We start from the raw sequence: 21,982 nt of genomic DNA, 5'->3' as shown, positions 1-21,982 counted from the left end.
AGACAGGGTTTCTCTGTATAGCCCTGGCTGTCCTGGAACTCACTTTGTAGACCAGGCTGGCCTCGAACTCAGAAATCCGCCTGCCTCTGCCTCCCGAGCGCTGGGATTAAAGGCGTGCGCCACCACGCCCGGCAAGTTTTCTTGATCTTAGATAAAATGTCAAAGTAATCTTAATTTTCATCTCCCTGGTGACTAAAGATACTGAATATTTTAAAAGTGTTTCTTAGACATTTTCACTTCTTCTTTTGAGAATTCTCTGTTCAGAGCTATGGTCCATTTTTTTAATGGATCATTTGTTCTCTTGATTTTTTTTTTTTGAGGCCTTGGGATATACTGGATACTAATCCTCTGTACAGCTGTCAAAGATTTTCTCCTTCTCTGTGGGCTTCCGTCTCACTCAACTTACAGCTTCCTTTAATACACCAAAGCATGTTAGTTTTATGAAGGCCTACTTGTCAGTTGTTGGCCTTAATTCCTAGGCAAATGAAGCCCTATTCTGAAAGTCCTTTCCTGAACCTGTGTCTTGTAAGCCATTGCCTGTTTTCTTCTATAAGTTCCAGTGTTTCTAGTTTCACACTGAGGTCTTTGATGGAGTTTGGTCATTAGGAGCTGATTTTTATGACATTGAAACTTTGTGCACCTAAAATGTGTAAGCCATTTCAGCATAAATCCAAGATCATATACTCAGGCCACCATGTGTGGCCTCCTGTCCCAAAGTACAGATTGTGAGATATTGGGATAGACCCTGGTTAGATGGGGAGGGGCAAATGTCAGCCTAGGTCAAGAGGTTCCGAGAGCTGAGAAATGGGTTAGCCCACCACAAGAGTGATGACTTCTTCTGACCAATCCCTGAGGATAACCTGCTACTTCCTCCTTTCCTCAGAGTGCATGCCTGACTTCTTTCTATACAATGACATGTGCCATCGCTCCTGTCCCAAGAGCTTCTACCCTGACATGCGCCAGTGTGTCCCCTGCCATAAAAACTGTCTGGAGTGCAATGGCCCTAAGGAAGATGACTGTAAGGTCTGTGCTGATACTTCTAAGGCTCTCCACAATGGATTGTGCTTGGATGAGTGCCCTGAGGGAACCTACAAAGAAGAAGAGAATGATGAATGCAAAGGTAAGATGTTCTGGGCTGCATGACTGACAAAGAAGGCTGGGGAGCCTGTCCGCACAAAGCCTGCTCTAAGGCTGCCATAGTGCTCTTAACTTCCCTGCTCAAGGAAAGAGATTTTAAATGAGAGTTCATTTTTAAATACATCATTCATAAGCCTTGAGCATGTGAATCTGGCTAGTTACAGATTACATGACCCTAGTAATGGCACATGCCCATTGAAAAGGAATCTCCATGTAAAGGTTTTCAAGAGCAGGTGAGCTTTTAAAGCCTGTCCTTGGGTGTTTAGTCCACCAATGAGTTCATGTACTTAGTAAAAGGTCCCATGGAAGACTTCCTCCATCTCCCTTCCCTCTCTCCTCTCTTCATGACCACCCCCCTCCTTCTCTTCAGCTCTTCCTAGCCCAAGTCCCCACTCATCTTCCATTTGTCAGTTCTGTGACTACATGTTTTAGAAGGGGACTGCTGGAACTGGAGAGCAGCAGGGAGTAAAGGCTTTGCCTAGCCTAACACAGGTCCTGTACTCCACTCTTAGCACTGAATGAAGCAATAAAACAAGAAAGGAGACAGGATCTGCAGTTTCCTCAGCACCCTTATTTTCAACGGGGCATTAATCTATCTTCATCTCTTTTTAGTTGCCAGGATACAGAAAAACAAATTGTAGATTATGAGATGATTTCTGAAATAAAAGAGGAAAGCATTCCAGGAGACAGGTTTTTCTAAAGCCCTGGGATGGATTACATCTTCCATGAGCCCCTGGGTCTAAACTGGCAAGAGCATTTGTTAAGGGTCTAGATTCCCATCCTAGTCTGTCTCCCCCAACCTCCAGATGGAATCTTCCTATGTCACATAGGCTATCCTTAAGCTAGCCCTCCTCTTGCCTTAGACTCCCAAGGGCTAGGGTTACAAATGTGTACCACAATACATGGCTGATTCCATCATTTTCTAGCTGAGTGGCTTAGCATCTTTGGTCCTAATTCTCTGATGCAGAGAGAATGAGATGGTGAACCTAACAGTAAAGCCCATCCATCCAGGGAAGCTGAGGGCATCCTCTGTGTGCTGTGTGCTGCTCCAAGCCTGGAGAGTGGTGCACACAGAACCTCTGCTCTCACAGAGCTCATGCTCTATTTGGAAAGGAAGATGCTGAGGACAGTGAGTCAAGAGAAACAAGTAGGAGAGCAAAGTGAGGGTGTGAAAAGGAGCAAGGAGCAGTTGAAATTTAAGAGATGGTTTATTTTTTTAATATTTTTATTACATCTTTTCCTCAATTACATTCCCAATGCTATCCCAAGAGTCCCCCCATACCCTCCCCCCCACTGCCCTACCCACCCATTCCCATTTTTTTGGCCCTGGCATTCCCCTGTACTGGGGCATATGAAGTTTGCATATCCAATGGGCCTCTCTTTCCAGTGATGGCCAACTAGGCCATCTTTTGATACATAAGCAGCTAGAGTCAAGAGCTCCGGGGTACTGGTTAGTTCATAATGTTGTTCCACCCATAGGGTTGCAGATCCCTTCAGCTCCTTGGGTACTTTCTCCAGCTCCTCCATTGGGGGCCCTGTGATCCATCCACTAGTTGACTGTGAACATCCACTTCTGTGTTTCCCAGGCCCTGGCATAGTCTCAAAAGAGACAGCTATATCTGGGTCCTTTCAGCAAAATCTTGCTAGTGTATGCAATGGTGTCAGCATTTGGAAGCTGATTATGGAGTGGATCCCTGGATATGGCAGTCTCTAGATGGTCCATCCTTTCGTCACAGCTCCAAACTTTGTCTCTGTAACTCCTTCCATGGGTGTTCTGTTCCCAATTCTAAGGAGGGGCATAGTGTCCACACTTCAGTCTTCATACTTCTTGAGTTTCATGCGTTTAGCAAATTGCATCTTATATCTTGGGTATCCTAAGTTTTGGGCTAATATCCACTTATCAGTGAGTACATATTGTGTGAGTTCCTTTGTGATTGTGTTACCTCACTCAGGATGATGCCCTTCAGGTCCATCCATTTGCCTAGGAATTTCATAAATTCATTCTTTTTAATAGCTGAGTAGTACTCCATTGTGTAAATGTACCACATTTTCTGTATCCATTCCTCTGTTGAGGGGCATCTGGGTTCTTTCCAGCTTCTGGCTATTATAAATAAGGCTGCTATGAAGATAATGGAGCTTGTATGCTTCTTACCAGTTGGGACATCTTCTGGATATATGCCCAGGAGAGGTATTGCTGGATCCTCCAGTAGTGCTATGTCCAATTTTCTGAGGAACCGCCAGACTGATTTCCAGAGTGGTTGTACAAGCTTGCAATCCCACCAACAATGGAGGAGTGTTCCTCTTTCTCCACATCCTCGCCAGCATCTGCTGTCACCTGAATTTTTTATCTTAGCCATTCTGACTGGTGTGAGGTGGAATCTCAGGGTTGTTTTGATTTGCATTTCCCTGATGATTAAGGATGTTGAATATTTTTTCAGGTGCTTCTCTGCCATTCGGTATTCCTCAGGTGAGAATTCTTTGTTCAGTTCTGAGCCCCATTTTTAATGGGGTTATTTGATTTTCTGGAGTCCACCTTCTTGAGTTCTTTATATATATTGGATATTAGTCCCCTATCTGATTTACGATAGGTAAAGATCCTTTCCCAATCTGTTGGTGGCCTTTTTGTCTTATTGACAGTGTCTTTTGCCTTGCAGAAGCTTTGCAGTTTCATGAGGTCCCATTTGTCAATTCTCGATCTTACAGCACAAGCCATTGCTGTTCTATTCAGGAATCTTTCACCTGTGCCCATATCTTCAAGGCTTTTCCCCACTTTCTCCTCTATAAGTTTCAGTGTCTCTGGTTTTATATGAAGTTCCTTGATCCACTTAGATTTGACCTTAGTACAAGAAGACAGGAATAAATCGATTCGCAATTTTCTACATGATAACAACCAGTTGTGCCAGCACCATTTGTTGAAAATGCTGTCTTTCTTCCACTGGATGGTTTTAGCTCCCTTGTCTGCTTGTGGACGTTGTACATCGTGGTGCGCACTAGGCTCCGCACCACGATGTACAACGTCCACAAGCAGTGCAAAAAGTGATATTTTGACTTCATCTTTTCCAATTTGTATCCCCTTGATCTCCTTTTGTTGTCGAATTGTAAGAGATGATTTATAAGATACCACCAAAGAGAGGAAGCAATCAATATAAGAAGAAACCATCACGTGTCCTCAAGAAAAGGATTCCAAGTAGAGGGGATACTGGTTACTGACTCTAAGTGTGAACTGTTGTACCACTGATTGTCTAACATATCTGCCAAGCAAGCCCCTGTTGTATGCAGGCCCTCTCACACTGGCACTGTGCATTTGCAGTGAACACCAAAAATGCCCTTTACCATTGGGCAATTATTATACACTCCAACAATTACTTTACTATTGATTAGATATATTCTGGGAGATTATGGAAAGACCATGATAACAGGGACTTTGATGGTAGAAAGGCCACATACTAATGTGTGACCTTTCTCACAGTGTGGCGTGACCATGACCCCATTCCCTTGGCACAGAGCCCTAGAAGCCTCCAAGAGAAAGAAATTGATTTCTTAGAGGGGTGTCCCAGCCATGCCCGTCTCTTACCCTACTTGTTTGCCTATCATGCCTGCAGATTGCCCTGAGTCCTGCCTGATCTGCTCATCAGCTTGGACCTGCCTGGCCTGTCGGGAAGGCTTCACAGTAGTGGATGATGTCTGCACAGCACCCAAGGAGTGTGCAGCCGTTGAGTACTGGGATGAGGGCTCCCACAGGTGCCAGCCGTGTCACAAGAAGTGCTCCCGCTGCTCAGGGCCTTCTGAGGACCAGTGCTATACCTGTCCCAGAGAGACTTTTCTTCTCAGTGAGTTGTAATGCTTATTATGCCCAAGGCCAGCTGTGAACCTCTTGGGCATGCTCCCTCCCTCCCCCTCTCCCTCTCCCTCTCCCCTTCCTCCCCTCCCCCCCTCTCTCTCCATATTTCTTAAAAAATTTTAAACCTAGCAAAAACAGATGCGATGGGATGATAGAAGAAACATCACACTCTGCCCTTTGCCCACTTTGCCCATCCCTGATCTTCATCCTCCTCCTCTGTACAAGTGTTTGCTAATCCTACCATCTACCCTTTTCTGAAACATGGAGGGGTAAGTTAGACATATCCTTTTCTTTCCCATGAACGTTTTGCTATATGTTTCATAGCACAGGAACACTTTCTTACACAGGATACTATCAATTCCAATAAATTTGTGTTGATACAATTCTTTAATACACTCTCATATTGGGGCTGAAGAGATGGGCCCAGTGATTCAGAGCACTTGCGCTAGGAAAAGACCTGGGTTTGATCCACAACACCCACAGTGGCTCACAACCATTCTAATTCCATTTCCAGGAGATCTGATGTCCTCTTCTGATCTCTGAGTGTTCAGGTACACATGTGGTACACATACAAATATTCAGGCAAAATATTATTATACATAAAATAAAATACATACGTCTAAAAGGTTTTAAACAGTTCTATTAAATAGTCCCAGCTCCTCTTAGGATAGGGCCAGGGTAAGATCTTCATGCATTTGCCTTTAGTCTGGAAGACAGTTTGGTTTTGTATTTTATGCTTTGGATATGAGAAAAATTCAGTCCCTATTCTCCCTTTTGAGTTAGCAAGTATTTCCTCCATGTCTAGATAGTGGGTGTGACTTCTCAACGAAAAGAAATAGGTTGTATCCTCTGAGAGCTGTGTCTGGACTAGTGTGGTATCCACCTGCCTCTCCTCAGCAATATTCATGCAGATTGATCCTTTCCTCAAGATAATTCAGTTTCTCCATTGATCCCCAAGTAATAAGTAGTGGACAGATACCTCAAACATGTAGCTATTCTGCCCTTTACCATAATTGCCTCTTAATTCAGTGTTTATTGATTAATTATTCATCTTAACTAGGTACGGTGTCCCATGCCTATAATCCTAGTACTGGAGAGGCTGAGACAGGAGAATCTCAAGTTCAAGGCCAGTCTGGGCTACAGATAGCAAGACCCTGTCTCCAAAAAGTGAATAAGCAGGAAATCATTACATGTACTTGTAATCCCAGTACGTGAGAGGTGAATACAGGTGGATGAGGAGCTAAGACTGGCCTTAGCTTTGTAAGAAGTTTGAAGCCAGCCTACATGAGACTCTGTCACAAATTAATCAATCAATTAATTAATTAAAAAGAGATTAATACCAGAAAGCCCAGAAAGTATTGGCACTGTTTTCCCAATAAGCATAATAGACATTAGAGGGAGATATTATAAGTCAAAACAGATGGCCAGATTCCCTCTCTTGTAGGATATCATTAGCAAAGATATTGGTACCCTGTTACATACAGGATCACACATCCTCGTTATTGTTCTGGTTTCTCACAGTCTTCTTTGCCCATTTTAGTTTGGCTACTTTCCTGTCTAGAAATTATTCCTCATAAAATAGCCCACCCAATCATATCTCTCATATAATATCACCTATTTGGACATTCTTTTCTAGTAATGACTAATCTAGGGTCGCCTCAGATACTTTTACAGAGAGAAAAACATCTCATCAGTGAAGGCCTTCCCTTAAGCTGGAAAGCAAGTTAATTTAAAGTTAAGCCTTGATACAGAGACTCCTCCCAAAGGCTGGGCACAGGATTTACGCTGACCAGCTCCTCTCACTCCTTCCTGACCCACATCACCAGAAACGGGCAATTTATAAACTAGATCGTTTGGGGAAGATCGTGATAGACTTAATTATTCTCTCTCTCCTGAAGATGTAACACCTTGACCGCTCAATACTCTTTCAAGTATATAATTTGTGTGTAGTGTGGGACTTTGCATCTGTTTTTAATAAAAGGTCTTGGCACGGGGAGATTATGCTGATGGAAACAGATGAGACCAACATAATCACAGGGTCTGAGAAGAGCAGAATTAGTAGTAGATGCATGTTGACTGAATCAGAGCAACAATGAGGACACTGCCCTTGAAATCGAGAAGGGGCTCCCGAGCTCATGATCACAGATGCCCTCTAAAAGTAGACAGGGGAGGAACAGAACCCCAGACAGCCTCTAGAAGGGATGCAGCTCTGTACACCCATTTAGATTTCTGGCCTCTTTCATAGCAAGATGAACAGTTTCTGTTATGAAACCATAAAGTTGATGGTCATTGTTATAGCCATGGTAGAAAACTAGAGCAGAGGTACCCAACAATCCTCAGTTGCCATAGCCACCAGTCCACACTTTCCATCCTGCCTGTCATGGACCGTCCATGCTGACCTCAGCTTCACTGATATAAATCAGCCTCTGGGACTTCCTCTCCCTCTGCATGCAATGCCTCCTTCCCTGAACAGAGCAGGTGTGGGAGCCACAGGTCAAGCTTGCTTTCGAGACTCATCTTTCCTTCTTCCACAGACACAACCTGTGTGAAAGAGTGCCCAGAGGGCTACCACACTGACAAGGACAGCCAGCAGTGTGTGCTCTGCCACAGCTCTTGCAGGACCTGCGAAGGACCACACAGCATGCAGTGCCTCTCCTGCCGACCTGGCTGGTTTCAACTGGGCAAGGAGTGCTTGCTGCAATGCAGGGATGGGTAAGGAGTTCAGCACATTCTCCTTCAGCCACTTCCAGATGGCAAGCCATTTACCGATGATGAAAATAGGGCTCAGAACACAGAGATCCACTGTGAAACCTGCCTGCTAGTAGGCTACAAGAGAGGAAGAGAAAAAGAAAGAATCAGTGTGTCCCAGTGAGAGAACACACTAAATCAGATGGTATGATTCCCATCAGACTAAGTGACTATTTATCCTCAGGGACTGGCCTCACTGACAGTCCAGAGATGTCTAATCATAAGCAGAGAATTTCTCCTCTGCTCATAGTGACCCACAGGCATTAATACAGGTTTACGGGCTTTTGTTTGTTTGGTTTTTTGTTTGTTTGTTTGTTTTTGGTTTTATTTCTGTTTTAGGAGGTGGCATGGATTCAGGGGATTCAGGGTTAGTATACAAAACCTAAGCAGTACAGGTGAGACACTGATCTTAAAAGGGAACAATTTCAGGGACCATCTCCATTAACACCTCTTGGCCTCTGTAACCTGTCAGGCCTCCACAAATGCCCAACATCCACAATTTACAGCTTTGATTCCAAAAGCAACCTTGACACTGAACTGAAATGCTAATATAAAAGCAGTGGGGGAAAATTATTTTGGGAATACAGATTCTATTATTTTGCTGCTAAGAAAAGCTTCTGGTATGTATATCAAATCTGGTTACAAACACTCTGGGAAGAAGGATCAACTGGACCATGCTCTCTCCCAGCACTGCACACTCCTGTCCACTCTTTCCCAATTGTAACCCAGGGCCCTGAGAAGCCCCATACCCAAATCAGAGGACAATTCCTGGATGTTTTAACCACGGTTGGTACCTTCCTTCAGCCCTAAGTGATGACTGCATACTACATTGATGTCAATGCTGTATATTGATTGGCTCACGTCTCTGTGTATCTGATTCACTCACTCACTCATGGAATCCACATGGGTTGGAACAAAAGCATCTTGTCCATCTGGATAAGCTGAATTTAAAACACATGCTTTGTACTTCAAAGGCTTATCCTTGTTCTTCTCCCTCACGTGTGCTACCAAACACGCAGCCCAGAATTGATAACAGGATCCCGCCAGGCAAGAGGAGAGGTGAGGGCTACCAGAGAAGAGTCTTAAAATATCTGGATGCTACAGGGAGAATCTCCATCTTCCTCAGATCTGGTCACTCTCTGCTCTACAACACGCGTGAGGCGTGTGCAGTCCTGTAGCTCAACAGAATGCAGAACGTGGCAGTAAGAAGAAGATGCCCCACATTGTGTGGAGTCACTAGGAGTGGGGAGAGGGAAGCACAGACTGCCATCGTTCTCTTTACTAGGGAAGAACTGGAGTATTAGCGAAGTATTGGTGGGGAATTATTCCTTCGGTAAAATCAGTGTTCCACATACAAAGACTAAATGTGTTTTTCTTGGACGGACAGATGTATAATTCTTTGTACCTTTCTACAATAAGTAGTTATTTGGTCTTGACTTCATGGAAAGTTCTTTAAGGCTCAAGCCTCCATGCTTATTCACAAGGTCCTATTCAAGGCTGTGAGGCTCATAAGGTTCCAGCCTTACATTAAAACAAATAGTCCTCATAGCAAGCAGCCATATGGAATTTAATGTACTCCAGCAAGCTCCTTGTTCTCTTTATTTTGGTGTTATTTTCTGACCATTTTTAAAACCTATGTTGAATCAATGTTTCCCACTCATGGTCTCTACTGGACCTTTGCACCTTCAATACAGCTTGCAAAGCATTTCAACTAATGTATCTTCTTTATTCAATTCTTTGATTCTTCGATAATCTCATGAGGTGGACACTGGTCCCTCCATTTTACAGAAAAAGAAACTGAGGCTGAGTTTAACTGATGCGCCGGAAGTCACATAGCTATAAAGCTACTGATATGTTTTGGAGACAGGACCACAGTCCAGTCTTCTAAGCCCACTCCCGTGTTTCCTGCTGTATGTGATTTTGCTTGATGTTCTGTTTCACTTCTATTTTATTTCTCTTCCCTGCATTGCCTCTCCAATGCCTTGGACATCCTATTGACCAATTCTTCACCATGGCAGTACAGAGGGAAGTGAGGATTACTGTGCTGGGTCACTGGGATACAAAGTGACTGCTAGACAGATTGCTAGACAGAGGCAGGGTTCAGCCCCATGGTAAGCATGCTGTTAGTTTTCACATGTTCACTGAGCTGGTTTACCACAAACAGACATTTGGGGGTGATGTTTTTGCACCAAATCCTTGACCCTTGCATTACTGAGCTAATCCCTGGGACCTGCTGGGCAGGGCAGACATGAACCACACCATGTCTGCCTGCGTCCTTAAGACCTTGGTCTGATTTGGAAGGTATCTTCAGTCAAGGCATTGCTGTGTTATATTGTGGTTTGACAGATAAGGCTTTTCATACCATCTCTTGTTCGACCTGAAGCACGTTGTCTAAATTTTCTAAGCCACCGTGTTTTGGATCTATAATATTTGGGATTATAATATAAACTCAGAAGGTATGTTGTGAAAATTAATTTTAAAATTCACAATTAACACAAATATACACACTGGGGACTGGAGAGATGGCTCAGTGTGTAAGAGCACTGACTGCTCTTCCAGAGGTCCTGAGTTCGATTCCCAGCAACCACATGGTGGCTCACAACCATCTGTAATGGAATCTGATGCCCTCTTCTGGTCACATCAGAAGACAGTGACAGTGTACTCACATACATAAAATAAATAAATAAATATTTAAAAACACAAATATACACTAGTAATAGAGTTCTAGCCACTAGTATAACAACTTTCTAGTATTTAATTGTGCTGCCACTATTAGCCCTATATCACAAATAAGGACTCTGACACACAGAGACATCAAGTTACCCACCCAAGGGTACATAGCTCATTAGGTAGTACTGCTTGATTTGAAAGCATACTTGTTTGAGACCTAACCTCCAGGTTCTGATATCTCATTTCCATGCTTAATGGGATGAAATGTTTCCAAAGTTCCCTAGGAAGCCATCAAACATACAGCAGCGGGTAGTGATAGTTATGGGTAGAATACTGAGTCTCCTAAAATCTTTTCTAAAGAGTTTACATCTATTCCTTAATGGCCATCATGAATCATGTGACCCCCATACTTCAAAATGTTTTTTATTAGATATTTTCTTTATTTACATTTCAAATGTTATCCCCTTTCCTAGTTTCCCCTCGAGAAATCCCCTATCCCCTCCCCTCCCCCTGCTCCCCAACCCACTCACTCCCATTCCTGGTCCTGGCATTCCCCTATACTGGGGCATAGAACCTTCACAGGATCAAGGGCCTCTCCTCCCATTGATGACCGACTAGGCCATTCTCTGCTACATATACAGCTAGAGCCACAAGTTCCACCGTGTGTTTTCTTTGATTGGTGGTTTAGTCCCAAGGAGCTCTGAGGGTACTGGTTAGTTCACATTGATGTCCCTTCTATGGGGCTTCAGTCCCATGGAGAGGAGAGGAGAGGACAGGGGAGGGGAGGGGAGGTCTTCCATCCAGGGTGTGATTCAGTAAAGGTTAAAGTTAAATGTGGAGATGTCAAAGGAGGAACAGGAAGTGACGGTGATGGAAAAGGACTTTTGTCCCACCACTGTGTGTGATAGTAACCTTATAGGTGCTTTCAGCTTCACGCTCACACACAGTGAATAGGTGAGCAACCCCATGCCCAGTGTACAGGTAAGCAACCCCACACTCACTAGATCTGTTAGCATCTTGTCAATGATTCCATGAGTCGGGTTGCATGAAGAGACGGAAGAGGCCAGGCCAGTGTGTGAACCCTGTCTGACACAGCCTTTGGTTCAAGCAGAGCCTGTTCAACCCTCCACATCCGTGGCTTCCATACCTGATCAAGGACTGGAAATACTCATAAGTAATGCATCTTGTGCTGAACACAGGATTGTTGTCCTTGTCATTATTTCTGAGCCAGTATAGCATAACAATTATTCCCATAGCATTTATACCGCATTGAGAACTAATGTGAGATCACTGAAAGCATAAAAGAGGAGATGTGGATGCTGCCGCACTTTACACATGGGACTGTGCACACATGAGTTTTGGTGTCCAGCTGCCAGAGAACATCTGCATATGCCTGTGATTCCCTCTTGGTTACAGATATTATGGAGAAAGCACCAGCGGTCGGTGTGAGAAGTGTGACAAGAGCTGCAAGTCATGCCGAGGCCCACGGCCCACAGACTGCCAGTCTTGCGATACATTTTTCTTTCTCCTACGCTCCAAGGGACAGTGTCACCGTGCTTGCCCTGAGCACTACTATGCAGACCAACATGCCCAGACCTGTGAGAGGTGCCACCCCACTTGTGACAAGTGCAGCGGTAAGAGTATGCCTATGTTTTGCATATGAAAATGGAAATTTGAAAAGGCTTTCCTTTCTATTTTGCCTCTCTCTCTCTCTCTCTCTCTCCCTCCCTCCCTCTTTCCTCCGGGGGGGGCACCCCCATTTCCCAAACTCTTCCTCAAGCCTCATCCACACAGTCTGCCCACTCGCTTCTGCAACATCCTTGGTACCTTTCAGGCTTCGTGCCTTTTTTTTTAATAAGGTATTTTCTTCATTTACATTTCCAATGCTACCCCAAAAGTCCCCCAAACCCTCCCCCCCACTTCCCCTCCCACTCCCACTTCTTGGCCCTGGCGTTTCCCTGTACTGAGGCATCTAAAGTTTGCAAGACCAATGGGCCTCTCTTTCCACTGATGGCCGACTAGATCATCTTCTGATGCATATGCAGCTGGAGACATGAGTTCGGGCGGGGGGGGTGGGTATTGGGTAGTTCATATTGTTGTTCCTGCCTTTTGAGGCTGATACCGTAGGCATCATCTCCGCTGGGAGTGCTTGCCACCTACACACAGCCTCCTTCTCACCTGTATGATTTCATCGCTGTGACAAATCCCTGAGAATCTGGCTCATGGCTGCAGAGGCTTTGGTCTGCAGTCAGCTTGCTGTGCTGCTGAGGGTCTGTGGTGAGGCCCAGGGTGGCAACAGGAACGTGAAATAGAGCAGAGCAGATCAGCAGAGAAGTTGGCTCAGCAGCCAGGCACTGAGGATGGGGAAAGGAGATGAAAGCAGACACCTATGTCTCGGGCATGCCCATAAGCACCCAACAATCCCCCAACTGACCCTACTTTTCACCATCTCCAAAGAATTCCATTAGATTATGAAACCATTGAAAGATCCATCCATTGATTAAGTCAAGACCTAACTACCTCCCCAGAGTCTGTCCTCTGGAAACCAAGCCCCCAGTCCATGAGCCTGTGGGGACATTTCATTTCAAACTGTACACTGCTGATAGCAACTATCTAGGGAAATCCACTGATGTTCTTCAGTTTAAAAACTCCCTAAGGCATCTGTCTCAGGCTCTCCCAAGCCCCGATACTGGTTTCCAGATGTGTGCTTGTGTCAAAGATCATTAAATCAATGTCAGTGGGACCACCATTTAACCACTGCCTGGGGTGGTACCTTGATGTTATCTCTGGTACTGTTCTGCATCTAGCCTTCTAATGAACCTACATACCTACAACACAGTTGAATTTCAAGACCTGTCGATGCTGCCTACATATCCCTCTTGTCAGAAAATATGGTCACACTGAAACCATGCAAAAGGCAGTAGCTCACATCCCTGTTCTTCTTTTCCAAACAGCCATGGCTTTCTCGGCCCTTCTGGATACATGTCATTTCTAACAGTCCTTTGGCTGTTGACTGGCATCACATTAATTTGTATTATCCTAAGCTTAATAAAACAAGGACATTTTTCACACAAATATATAATGAACATATTCCCCCTCCATATGTTGTCATATTACCCGTGTAAAGGTGTAGCCCTGGCTGTCCTTAAACACATGATGTTCATGCCATATCCTCTTAGCCTTTGTCTACCTGAATATACCACCATGCCCAGCTCCCATTTTTAAAGATAATTAGGAGGAAGAAATAGAACAGATTTCATGGGTGTACCAGGGTGGGAGACAGAACGGGAAGATAAGGTGGGGGCAGAAGGGGAGGAGATAGGATTGAGGGAGGGAATTCAGGGAAAGTCAGGTGGAACTGAGAGATATTTGAGAGACAGTATAGAAACCTAGTACAGTGGAAACTTCCTAAATTGTATGACGGTGATTCTGATGAAGTCTCCCAATAATAAGGGAGACAGAGTCCCAAATCGTCATCCCTTGTCACCAAATGAGGCTTCTGGTACTGAGGCTGGGTTGCATTCATCTGAGTTGTTAGCCAAAGGAGTGCCATGGAAATCCCTAAACAGCCCAGACTATTGCCAAAACCATGGAATGCTCTCCCCAGACTGACCCCATTACTGAAGACACCTCCTACCCAAGTCATTGAGAAGTCAAGCTGGTGCCCACACAGAGCCTTCAGAATCTGCTATGTTCTAGTATCTTTGGTGTGAGAAGGTACTCTGAAGGTTACCAAAAGAGAAACAAACACTAACTCAGCCACAAAACCTTTCATCTACCATCTGTCCTGTCTGCAGATACGCTAGGGCAATGGTGGCATAGAGCCTGTGAGAGTAGCCGACCAATGTCTGATTTGACTTAAGGCCCACTCAACGAGACAGAACCCAGACCTGACACTGCTTGGATGACCAAAACCATCAGTGACTAGGTAGCCCAGAGACCCAAGGTAAAGCCAAACACAACTAGTCTAAACAAAACCAAACAAACAAACAAAATAGGTGAGTCAAATCTTTCCCTGTTCAGATCACGTTAACTTCAATCTTAATTTTTATTTCAAATATTCTAGAGTCAAGAACGACCCACAGTTATACAGAGCCACTCAGCAGCCACCTAATATGCCATTCTCTCCCAAGATGCTGAGATTTAGCTCTCCTTCCTTAAGGACAAAACCACAGGTAGATTTCTGAGTTCGAGGCCAGCCTGGTCTACAAAGTGAGTTCCAGGACAGCCAGGGCTACACAGAGAAACCCTGTCATGAAAAAAAAAAAAAAAACAACAAAAAAAAAAACAAAACAAAACAAAACCATGGGACTTTGAGGCCCAGCTTGAGCATCATCTCTAAAGTGCTCGTCTTGGTCCTCCTGGCAGGCTTCTTCCTCCATCCCTGTTCTGTAACTCAGTGCTTCCCTGAAGCTTTCATGTGACTTTTCTCCAGTGCTGGTTTATGAAACTTAGGGCCTTCCATATGCTAGGCAAGAACACTTGCCTCTCCGATAAAGCTATATTCCCAGCCTTACATTACATCTTAATTAAATATGGCCATCTCTCCAACTGTGAGCTCCCCCTGCCCCCAGCAAGAGCAAGGATTATCTGGGTTATATGACATTCATTTTTTTAGCCCTGCTCATGCTTTTTCTTACACTTGATGAGTGCTCTCTAAGTGTTGAATAAGAAATGAATGTATAGGAGGTGGTAAATAATTCCTTTTTATACAAACTGGAAAATGCTCAGCTCCAAATGTTGTTTGTTTTGGGGTTTTTTTGTTTGTTTGTTTGTTTGTTTGTTTTGTCCCACGTTGACCACAATGAGCTGTTGCTAAAGATAGCCTTGAATGTTTTATTTTCCTGCATCCACTTCCCAAATTGCTGGAATTACAGGCCTCTGCCACCATAGCCAGTTTCGGAGGTGACGGAGACTGAGCCCAGTCTTTGCACATACTAAGCAAGCACAATGAGAGCTCACCTCTGTCCCTAGGCCTGTGGTTGATTTTCTTAGCTTTCTTTTATCTGTGTACTTTTGAATGTTCAGCTTTAGCTCATCGTGAATGAGAGCCTTAGATTTGGGCTCTTACTCTCTGTCTCTTCCCTCATCCTTATGATTTTTGTTTGTTTCTTTTGCATCTCTCTATGTAACTGGCTGTCCTAGAATTTGCTATGTAGACCAGGAAACATCCTTACTTCTTAAAATCTGTTTTTCTGTGTATTCTATCCATCTCCTCCACCAGAAACTCTATCCAAACTAGGATGGTCCAGTTTTCCCCTGAGGTGACAATCTTGGCAGTACAGATCTCAACAGGAGGGCTTGTCTGTTACAGCAGAGTGCCGCCCTAACTCCTGCTTAAACTTTGAGTCCTGGCTCTGGTTCCAGTATCTTGAGAAACACTTAGCTCCTGTTACAGTTGGGCTTACATCTGCCACTGCCCACTTCCTGCCCTGGGCAGAGCAGGCAGGTGCTTGATCTTGACTGTCCCTGTGTCCTACCCATTTCATGAATTGGCAGAGACAGGTAGAGCTGGCCCTGACTCCGTGCACTCCCCACTTCCTGTCCTGCGCAGAGCAGGCAAGGGCTTGACCCTGACACCGTTCGGGTGTGTTTGCTTTCTGGATCGAAGAAACTTCATCTAGACAGTTTAGTCAAATCTCTTTTTCTTGCTTTCTCTGCTACTTGTTTTCCCATCTCAGTACGTTTAGAATGTATCGAACTATATCAGAACCTGAATTCACGTATGGTTTTTATTTATTTTTGAAACAAGGTCTTAATACATAGCTCTGGCTGGCCTGGAACTCACTCACTCACCATATATGCCAAACCTGCCTTGAACCCACACAGGAGATCTGCCTGCCTCTGCCTCCTGAGTGCTTGATTGGATTAAAAGTGTGTACTACCATGCTCAGCAATGCATTTTTATTTTATGTGTATGGGTGTTTTGCCTGCATGTATGCATGCCAGTACACAAAGTGCATTCAGTGCCCAGAGAGGCCAGAGAGGGCAGAAGATACCCAGGAACTGGAGTCACAAATGGTTGGGAGCAATGAAGTGGGTGCGGGGAGTCAAATCCCCCTCCTCTGAAAGAGCGGCCACTGTTCTTAAGTACTGAGCCACCTTTCCAGCTCCATGTTTAATTTTTGGATGTATGTGTGTTATTAAGGGATAAACATTTTCTTAGAACATTGTGCACTAAACGGTTGCCCAACCTCACTTTGCTAATTCAAAAGTCTTGAGTTATTTAGAAGTCTTAGAGGCCAGGATGCCTAACACCTGGGTCAAACAAAGGCCAATCTGATCGAGTTTGGGGTTTTTGTGTGTGCATGTTTGTATTTTTGTTTCTCTCCCCCACCCATCCTGTGGTGTGTGTGTGTGTGTGTGTGTGTGCTATGTAGACCAGGCTGGTCTTGATCTCACAATCCTCCTACCTTAGCCTCCCTAATGCTGAAATTACAAATGACCACCACTACACCCAGCCATTATCATAGTTGTCTCGATGCATATGGGTCTACTTCTAAATAATGGCTTTACTGACTCCATTCCTCCACACATCAAATTCCTAGCTGAATATCTCATGTTAGATTTTCAACAGACACCCCACGCCTCTCACTGTGTTCTCAGACCACTTTTTCCTGTTTCTTGCCTTGACGAATGGCTTTATTGGGCTCCCTCCTGCCTGACACAGTAACCTGACATGATCCTTTTCTCTTCTTGATCTCTAGGTCTCCAAGAGATCTCCAAGGTTTGTCTCTAAGTCACGTGACATCTTAAATACCTCCCCTCTCTTAGTCATTAATGTCACTATAACTTGGTTTCTACTCTCACAGTTTGTTGCTTGAATCACCAGTTAGTACCAGTTAGCTAAGTGATTATCCTGTCCCCACTAGGAGACACCTGGTGGCCATCCAGCGCCCCATGCTGTCAGATGGATCTCGCAAGGCAGATTAATAGGACACTCTTCTGTTTAGAAGCATTCCTGCACTTTAGTCTGTTTGATTTCTGCATCTGAGTCTCTTCCCCCACAAGCATCCCTCACATTCACCCCCATCCCTCGCTACCTCTGACTCCGGCTTCCAATGCAAGCACAGTGACTTACTATAAATCAGAACCAACCTTGCCTCCTGCCTCTCGGAGCACTGATTCCTCCAGTCCGTTCTGCCAGGGCCGCTTTATGCTCTATTGCACTCAGAATGTTTTTTTCAAAAGCCTTTCCCCAGCCTTCCATCCGGTGTTGCCTTACAATTCTGGGTATCCATTCATCTATTTATTTACTCAACAAAGACTTATCCATCCATCTTGGATATCCAGATTCCAGGAAATCAGGGTAGTTTACTTGGTGTAATTTTCGTTCTTGTTTTTTTCTTTTTTTTCCAGAAACCGAAACCACTGCTATGATAAAATAATTAAAAAAAAAAAATACCCCTACCAAAAAAAAAAAAAAAAAAAAAAACAAAGAAAAAAAAAAAAACAATTTAGGGGAGGAATAGTTTATTTTAGCTCACAGTTCCAAGTTAGGGTTCATCATCATAGCAGGGAAGTCGAAGGAGCAAGAATTGAAAAACCCCTAGTCACATCCACACATAAATGTGGAAAAACAACATGCCAATAAATAACTGTATTGTCATTTGCTAAACCTGACAGACCTTATTTCTACCTGTTAGTGTTGTGCAGTGAGCCAGGGGAGGACTATCATTAGGTAAGTTGATGTGTGTTAACACAGGTACATCACAACAAAGCACAAACCATATTTGAACATTTTTAATGTGGATTGGAAGTATCACTTATGATGACAGAGGGCAGTTGTAAGAACACTACACTTCTCTACTAGACTTGAAATTTCCTCCAAATTAAGGGTGGCAGCTCAAGCATTCCTTTCACAAGCTCATCAACACAGGATCCCCAAGACAGGATTTGGAGGTGACTGGCAGCACTGGGTGGATCTGGAGAAAGCCCACAGGTTGGATTCTTCTTTGACTTCCTGTGTGGAGCTTGGGCCTAGGACTCACTGCTACACATTTCCAGCCTCCATATTCATCTCCTCTGCTGACCTTAGGATACCACACATATCCTTTGCTAGTCAGAGTGTCTTGTGCTAACTCTGGTCTTGAAACACACAGATTATAGAAGTTGAGGATTTCCCCCAACTGTAGGCTATAAATTAAATAGAAAAAAAAGTTTAAATTTTACTGAAACATTAACTGTCACACTAAGGAGGACATGGAAGACAAATCGAGAAAAAGTTGGCAGTCTGAATGAACAGAATGTCTGTTTTTCATCCACTTTCAACTGCCCAGTAAATTTAGTTGTTAAGAAGAAAGCTATTGGAGCTGGTGAGATGGCTCCGCAGTTAAGAGCACTGACTGCTCTTCCAGAGGTCCTGAGTTCAATTCCCAGCAACCACGTGGTGGCTCACAACCATCTGTAATGGGATTTAATACCCTCTTCTGGTGTGTCTGAAAACAGCTACAGTGTACTCATATTAATAAAAAATAAGTCTTTAAAAAATAAAAAAGAGGAAGAAAGTTATTTGACAGCCACAGGGCACACACTTGTAACTCCAGCACTTAGAAGACTGGGATAGGAGGAGGCTGGAAGGTTGAAGTCAACCACAGGGGGATGGAGGGGTGGGGGTGGGGGGAGGGAGGGTGGACACAGCGACATCCCGAGGGGCAAAGGGAAGAGAGGACAGAAACAGCAGGGAAAGGGGAGGAAAGTAGAGGTGGGGACAAAAAGGGGAGAAGAGGGAACAGAAGCAGGGGCGGGGAAGGGGAGGAGAGAAAAGGAGAGGAAAGGGTTAGGAAGGGAAGAGAAAAATAGCATTCTGAAGCACAAGGAGTCAGGGAGGTGGGTGCGCCACACATGGACCTAATCTATACCACTATGTGCAGCTGCTGCCTCTGGAGTGAGTTATGTCCTTTAGCAAGCTCACCTTCTTATTTATCGTCCCCACACAGTATAAACCCTGAACTTCTCAAACAACCTCTTTCTTTTTTGTTTTGTTTTTTTTGTTTTGTTTTTTTAGGGTTAGGGTTATTATTATATCTTAGTACATTGTAGCTGTCTTTAGACACACTAGAAGATGCCATCAGATCTCATTATGGATGGTTGTGAACCAACCATGTGGTTGCTGGGATTTGAACTCAGGACCTTCGGAAGAGCAGTCAGTGCTCTTAACCTCTGAGCCATCTCTCCAACCCTAAGCTGGAGACCTTTGATGGCAGGCTGACTCTTTCTGCCCATTGCTCCTCACAGTCAACTCCCAGGGCTGCCCTGCATGAATTGAATTCACAGGGCTGGTTTGGGGGAGGGGGATGAAAAAAGGCAAAGCAGATGGTGAGCTGTTCTGAATTTTAAGGAAATGTTAAAAAGGTCTGTCTTTACAGCCTCAAGGCCCCTTAGGAGCAATAATAGAGCCTCTTAGCCTTGGAAAAAAACAAACAAACAAACAAAAATGCCCAGGAACTTAAGTCTTTGTGAAAGCTATATGTTCAGGGTTTGCAATACAGCAAAGGAGGACATGAAAATAAAGTTACTGGTTTCCACCAAGGCTGACACACTCCACTGAATACTACCTAGGGTCTGGACTTGAGCCAAATTGGAAAGGAAGCAATCGTAGTTCCAGTCACACTGGTCTGCCAGCCTGCTACACAGCAGGGAGGCTATGTATATAATAATGCATATTTCAAACTATCTAGCAAAGGGGATTTCGAATCCTCAAGGAAACCACAAACGTTTGATGGTAGGAGAAGAAAGAAAGACTTTATGAACATTCCTTTTCCAGCAGGAGTTGGAACCCAGGGCCTTCCTTGTGCATGCTGGGCAGGGAGGCTCCCACAGGCTACACCCTGGCCCCTCAGGTTTCAGAAGCATTCCATGTGACTTCTCGTTTTCTGGAAATCTTTTGCTGTGACACATCATCTCTCGTCCTCAAATTCTCACTGTCCAGACTGAGAGTCCCTGGGAAGAGACTGCGAATTCTGTGTGTCTTTACTTTGTCCTGTTGATACTTGTCCTAGTCTCGGTCCCCTTTCAGCTTCAATTTACTTGACATTTTCCTTACTCCCAAGTTTTCTGACTGCAAGACAGAGGTTAGAATCTGAAATCTGTCTCATAATGTGTTTTTTTTTTCTCTCTCTCTCTCTTTCAGGAAAGGAGGCGTGGAGTTGCTTGTCCTGTGTGTGGAGCTACCGCCTTCTGAAAGGAATCTGCATCCCAGAATGTATCGTAGGGGAATACAGAGAGGGAAAGGTACCGAGACCTGGGCTTGGCATATGCTCTTCCACTCCCACCCTTGGAGAGCTCATGTCTTTCTGGAAAGTGAAAATGGCCTACATATGGCTACACTCCGCACAGCCTACGTTTAACACTGAACCATCTCTTTCATTCATGAGATACTCAGGCTACCAAGCTTCAGCTTCCATGAGATTCACAAGAACTGAAAGATCTAAGATAACTTGAGCCCTACAGCCATTCGTTATGACCACAGAGGAAGCTCAGTCCCCTATTACAACAGAAATACAAACTCTCCTCTTTCTGGCTGTCTGAACAGAACACAGGAGGAAGCTTGCTGGCCCTGCTCTTCCATTTCCTCCACATCTTACAGCAAGTATAGGATAAGCAGCTTTCCTGGGAGCCACTGATTTTCTGCATCCATTCTTGGTTGTGTTCCTAAACTTGAAACCATAATAAAATGCATCGATAGTTGATGCATTTTATTATAATAAAAATAAAATCATTGAAATAAAAATAAATAAAATCAACACATTTGCTCATAAGCTCTCTTTGAATTCTGACATCAAAGTAAAAGTGCTTGCTGCATGAGCAACTTGAGTGTAATCCTCAGATCCCATGACAGAAGGAAAGAACAGCTCCTAAAAGTTGTCCTCTGACCTCGGCATGCATGCCTACATATACATCTGTACACACATACAAACACCACCACCACCAATAACAACAACTATTATTGTTGTTGCTGTTATTTAAATGGAATGTTTTTCCCTAACTCATATGTCTAGCACCAGGGAAGGAGAGAGTTGTTGCCATGGACCTTGAACCCTCTTCCAATGAGTTTTTTGTTTGTTTGTTTGTTTGTTTTGTTTGTTTGTGTGTGTGTTTGTTTTTTTCGAGACATGGTTTCTCTGTGTAGCCCTGGCTGTCCTGGCACTCACTTTGTAGACCAGGCTGGCCTCCAAACTCAGAAATCCGCCTGCCTCTGCCTCCCGAGTGCTGGGATTAAAGGCGTGCGCCACCACCGCCCAGCTCCAATGAGTTTTAATTGTCTTAGTTATAATTTCCAGTTATATTCTGAGTCTGGGCACAAGAATCCAGGAACCATAGAACTTAAGCAGGTCACTAATATAAAAGAGTAAGGGCCAAAGAAAACCACAACACCAGCTTGATGGAAAGTAGAAATCAAAGCCCTGCATTCAGGAGGCTGAGCACAGGAGCAGGAGAATCATTGAAGCCAGCCCAGCCAGGCTACATAGCAAGACCTTACCTAGATAGACAGGTAGATAGGTGTGTGTGTGTGTGTGTGTGTGTGTGTGTGTGTGTGTGTGTGTGAGAGAGAGAGAGAGAGAGAGAGAGAGAGAGAGAGAGAGA

General features: G+C 44.3%; 1 protein-coding gene across 3 annotated transcripts in view; it reads left to right on the top strand.

Moving 5' to 3' along the window:
- The window catches only part of Pcsk5 (proprotein convertase subtilisin/kexin type 5), a 412,773-nt gene that overhangs the window by 386,315 nt on the left and 4,476 nt on the right, over window positions 1-21,982 (top strand). For all 3 annotated transcript variants that reach the window (XM_021151578.2, XM_021151579.2, XM_029472674.1), the window contains 5 exons: window positions 884-1,120; window positions 4,740-4,967; window positions 7,513-7,690; window positions 11,813-12,030; window positions 20,529-20,629. In XM_021151578.2, coding sequence (XP_021007237.1) covers window positions 884-1,120; window positions 4,740-4,967; window positions 7,513-7,690; window positions 11,813-12,030; window positions 20,529-20,629 — 962 coding nt within the window. The remainder of the gene's footprint in view (window positions 1-883; window positions 1,121-4,739; window positions 4,968-7,512; window positions 7,691-11,812; window positions 12,031-20,528; window positions 20,630-21,982) is intronic.

The sequence above is a fragment of the Mus caroli genome, chromosome 19 (assembly GCF_900094665.2).
Source record: "Mus caroli chromosome 19, CAROLI_EIJ_v1.1, whole genome shotgun sequence".
Lineage (NCBI taxonomy): Eukaryota > Metazoa > Chordata > Mammalia > Rodentia > Muridae > Mus > Mus caroli.
The sequence above is the reverse complement of the archived record's forward strand: the minus strand, read 5'-3'. Positions and strand labels throughout refer to the sequence as shown.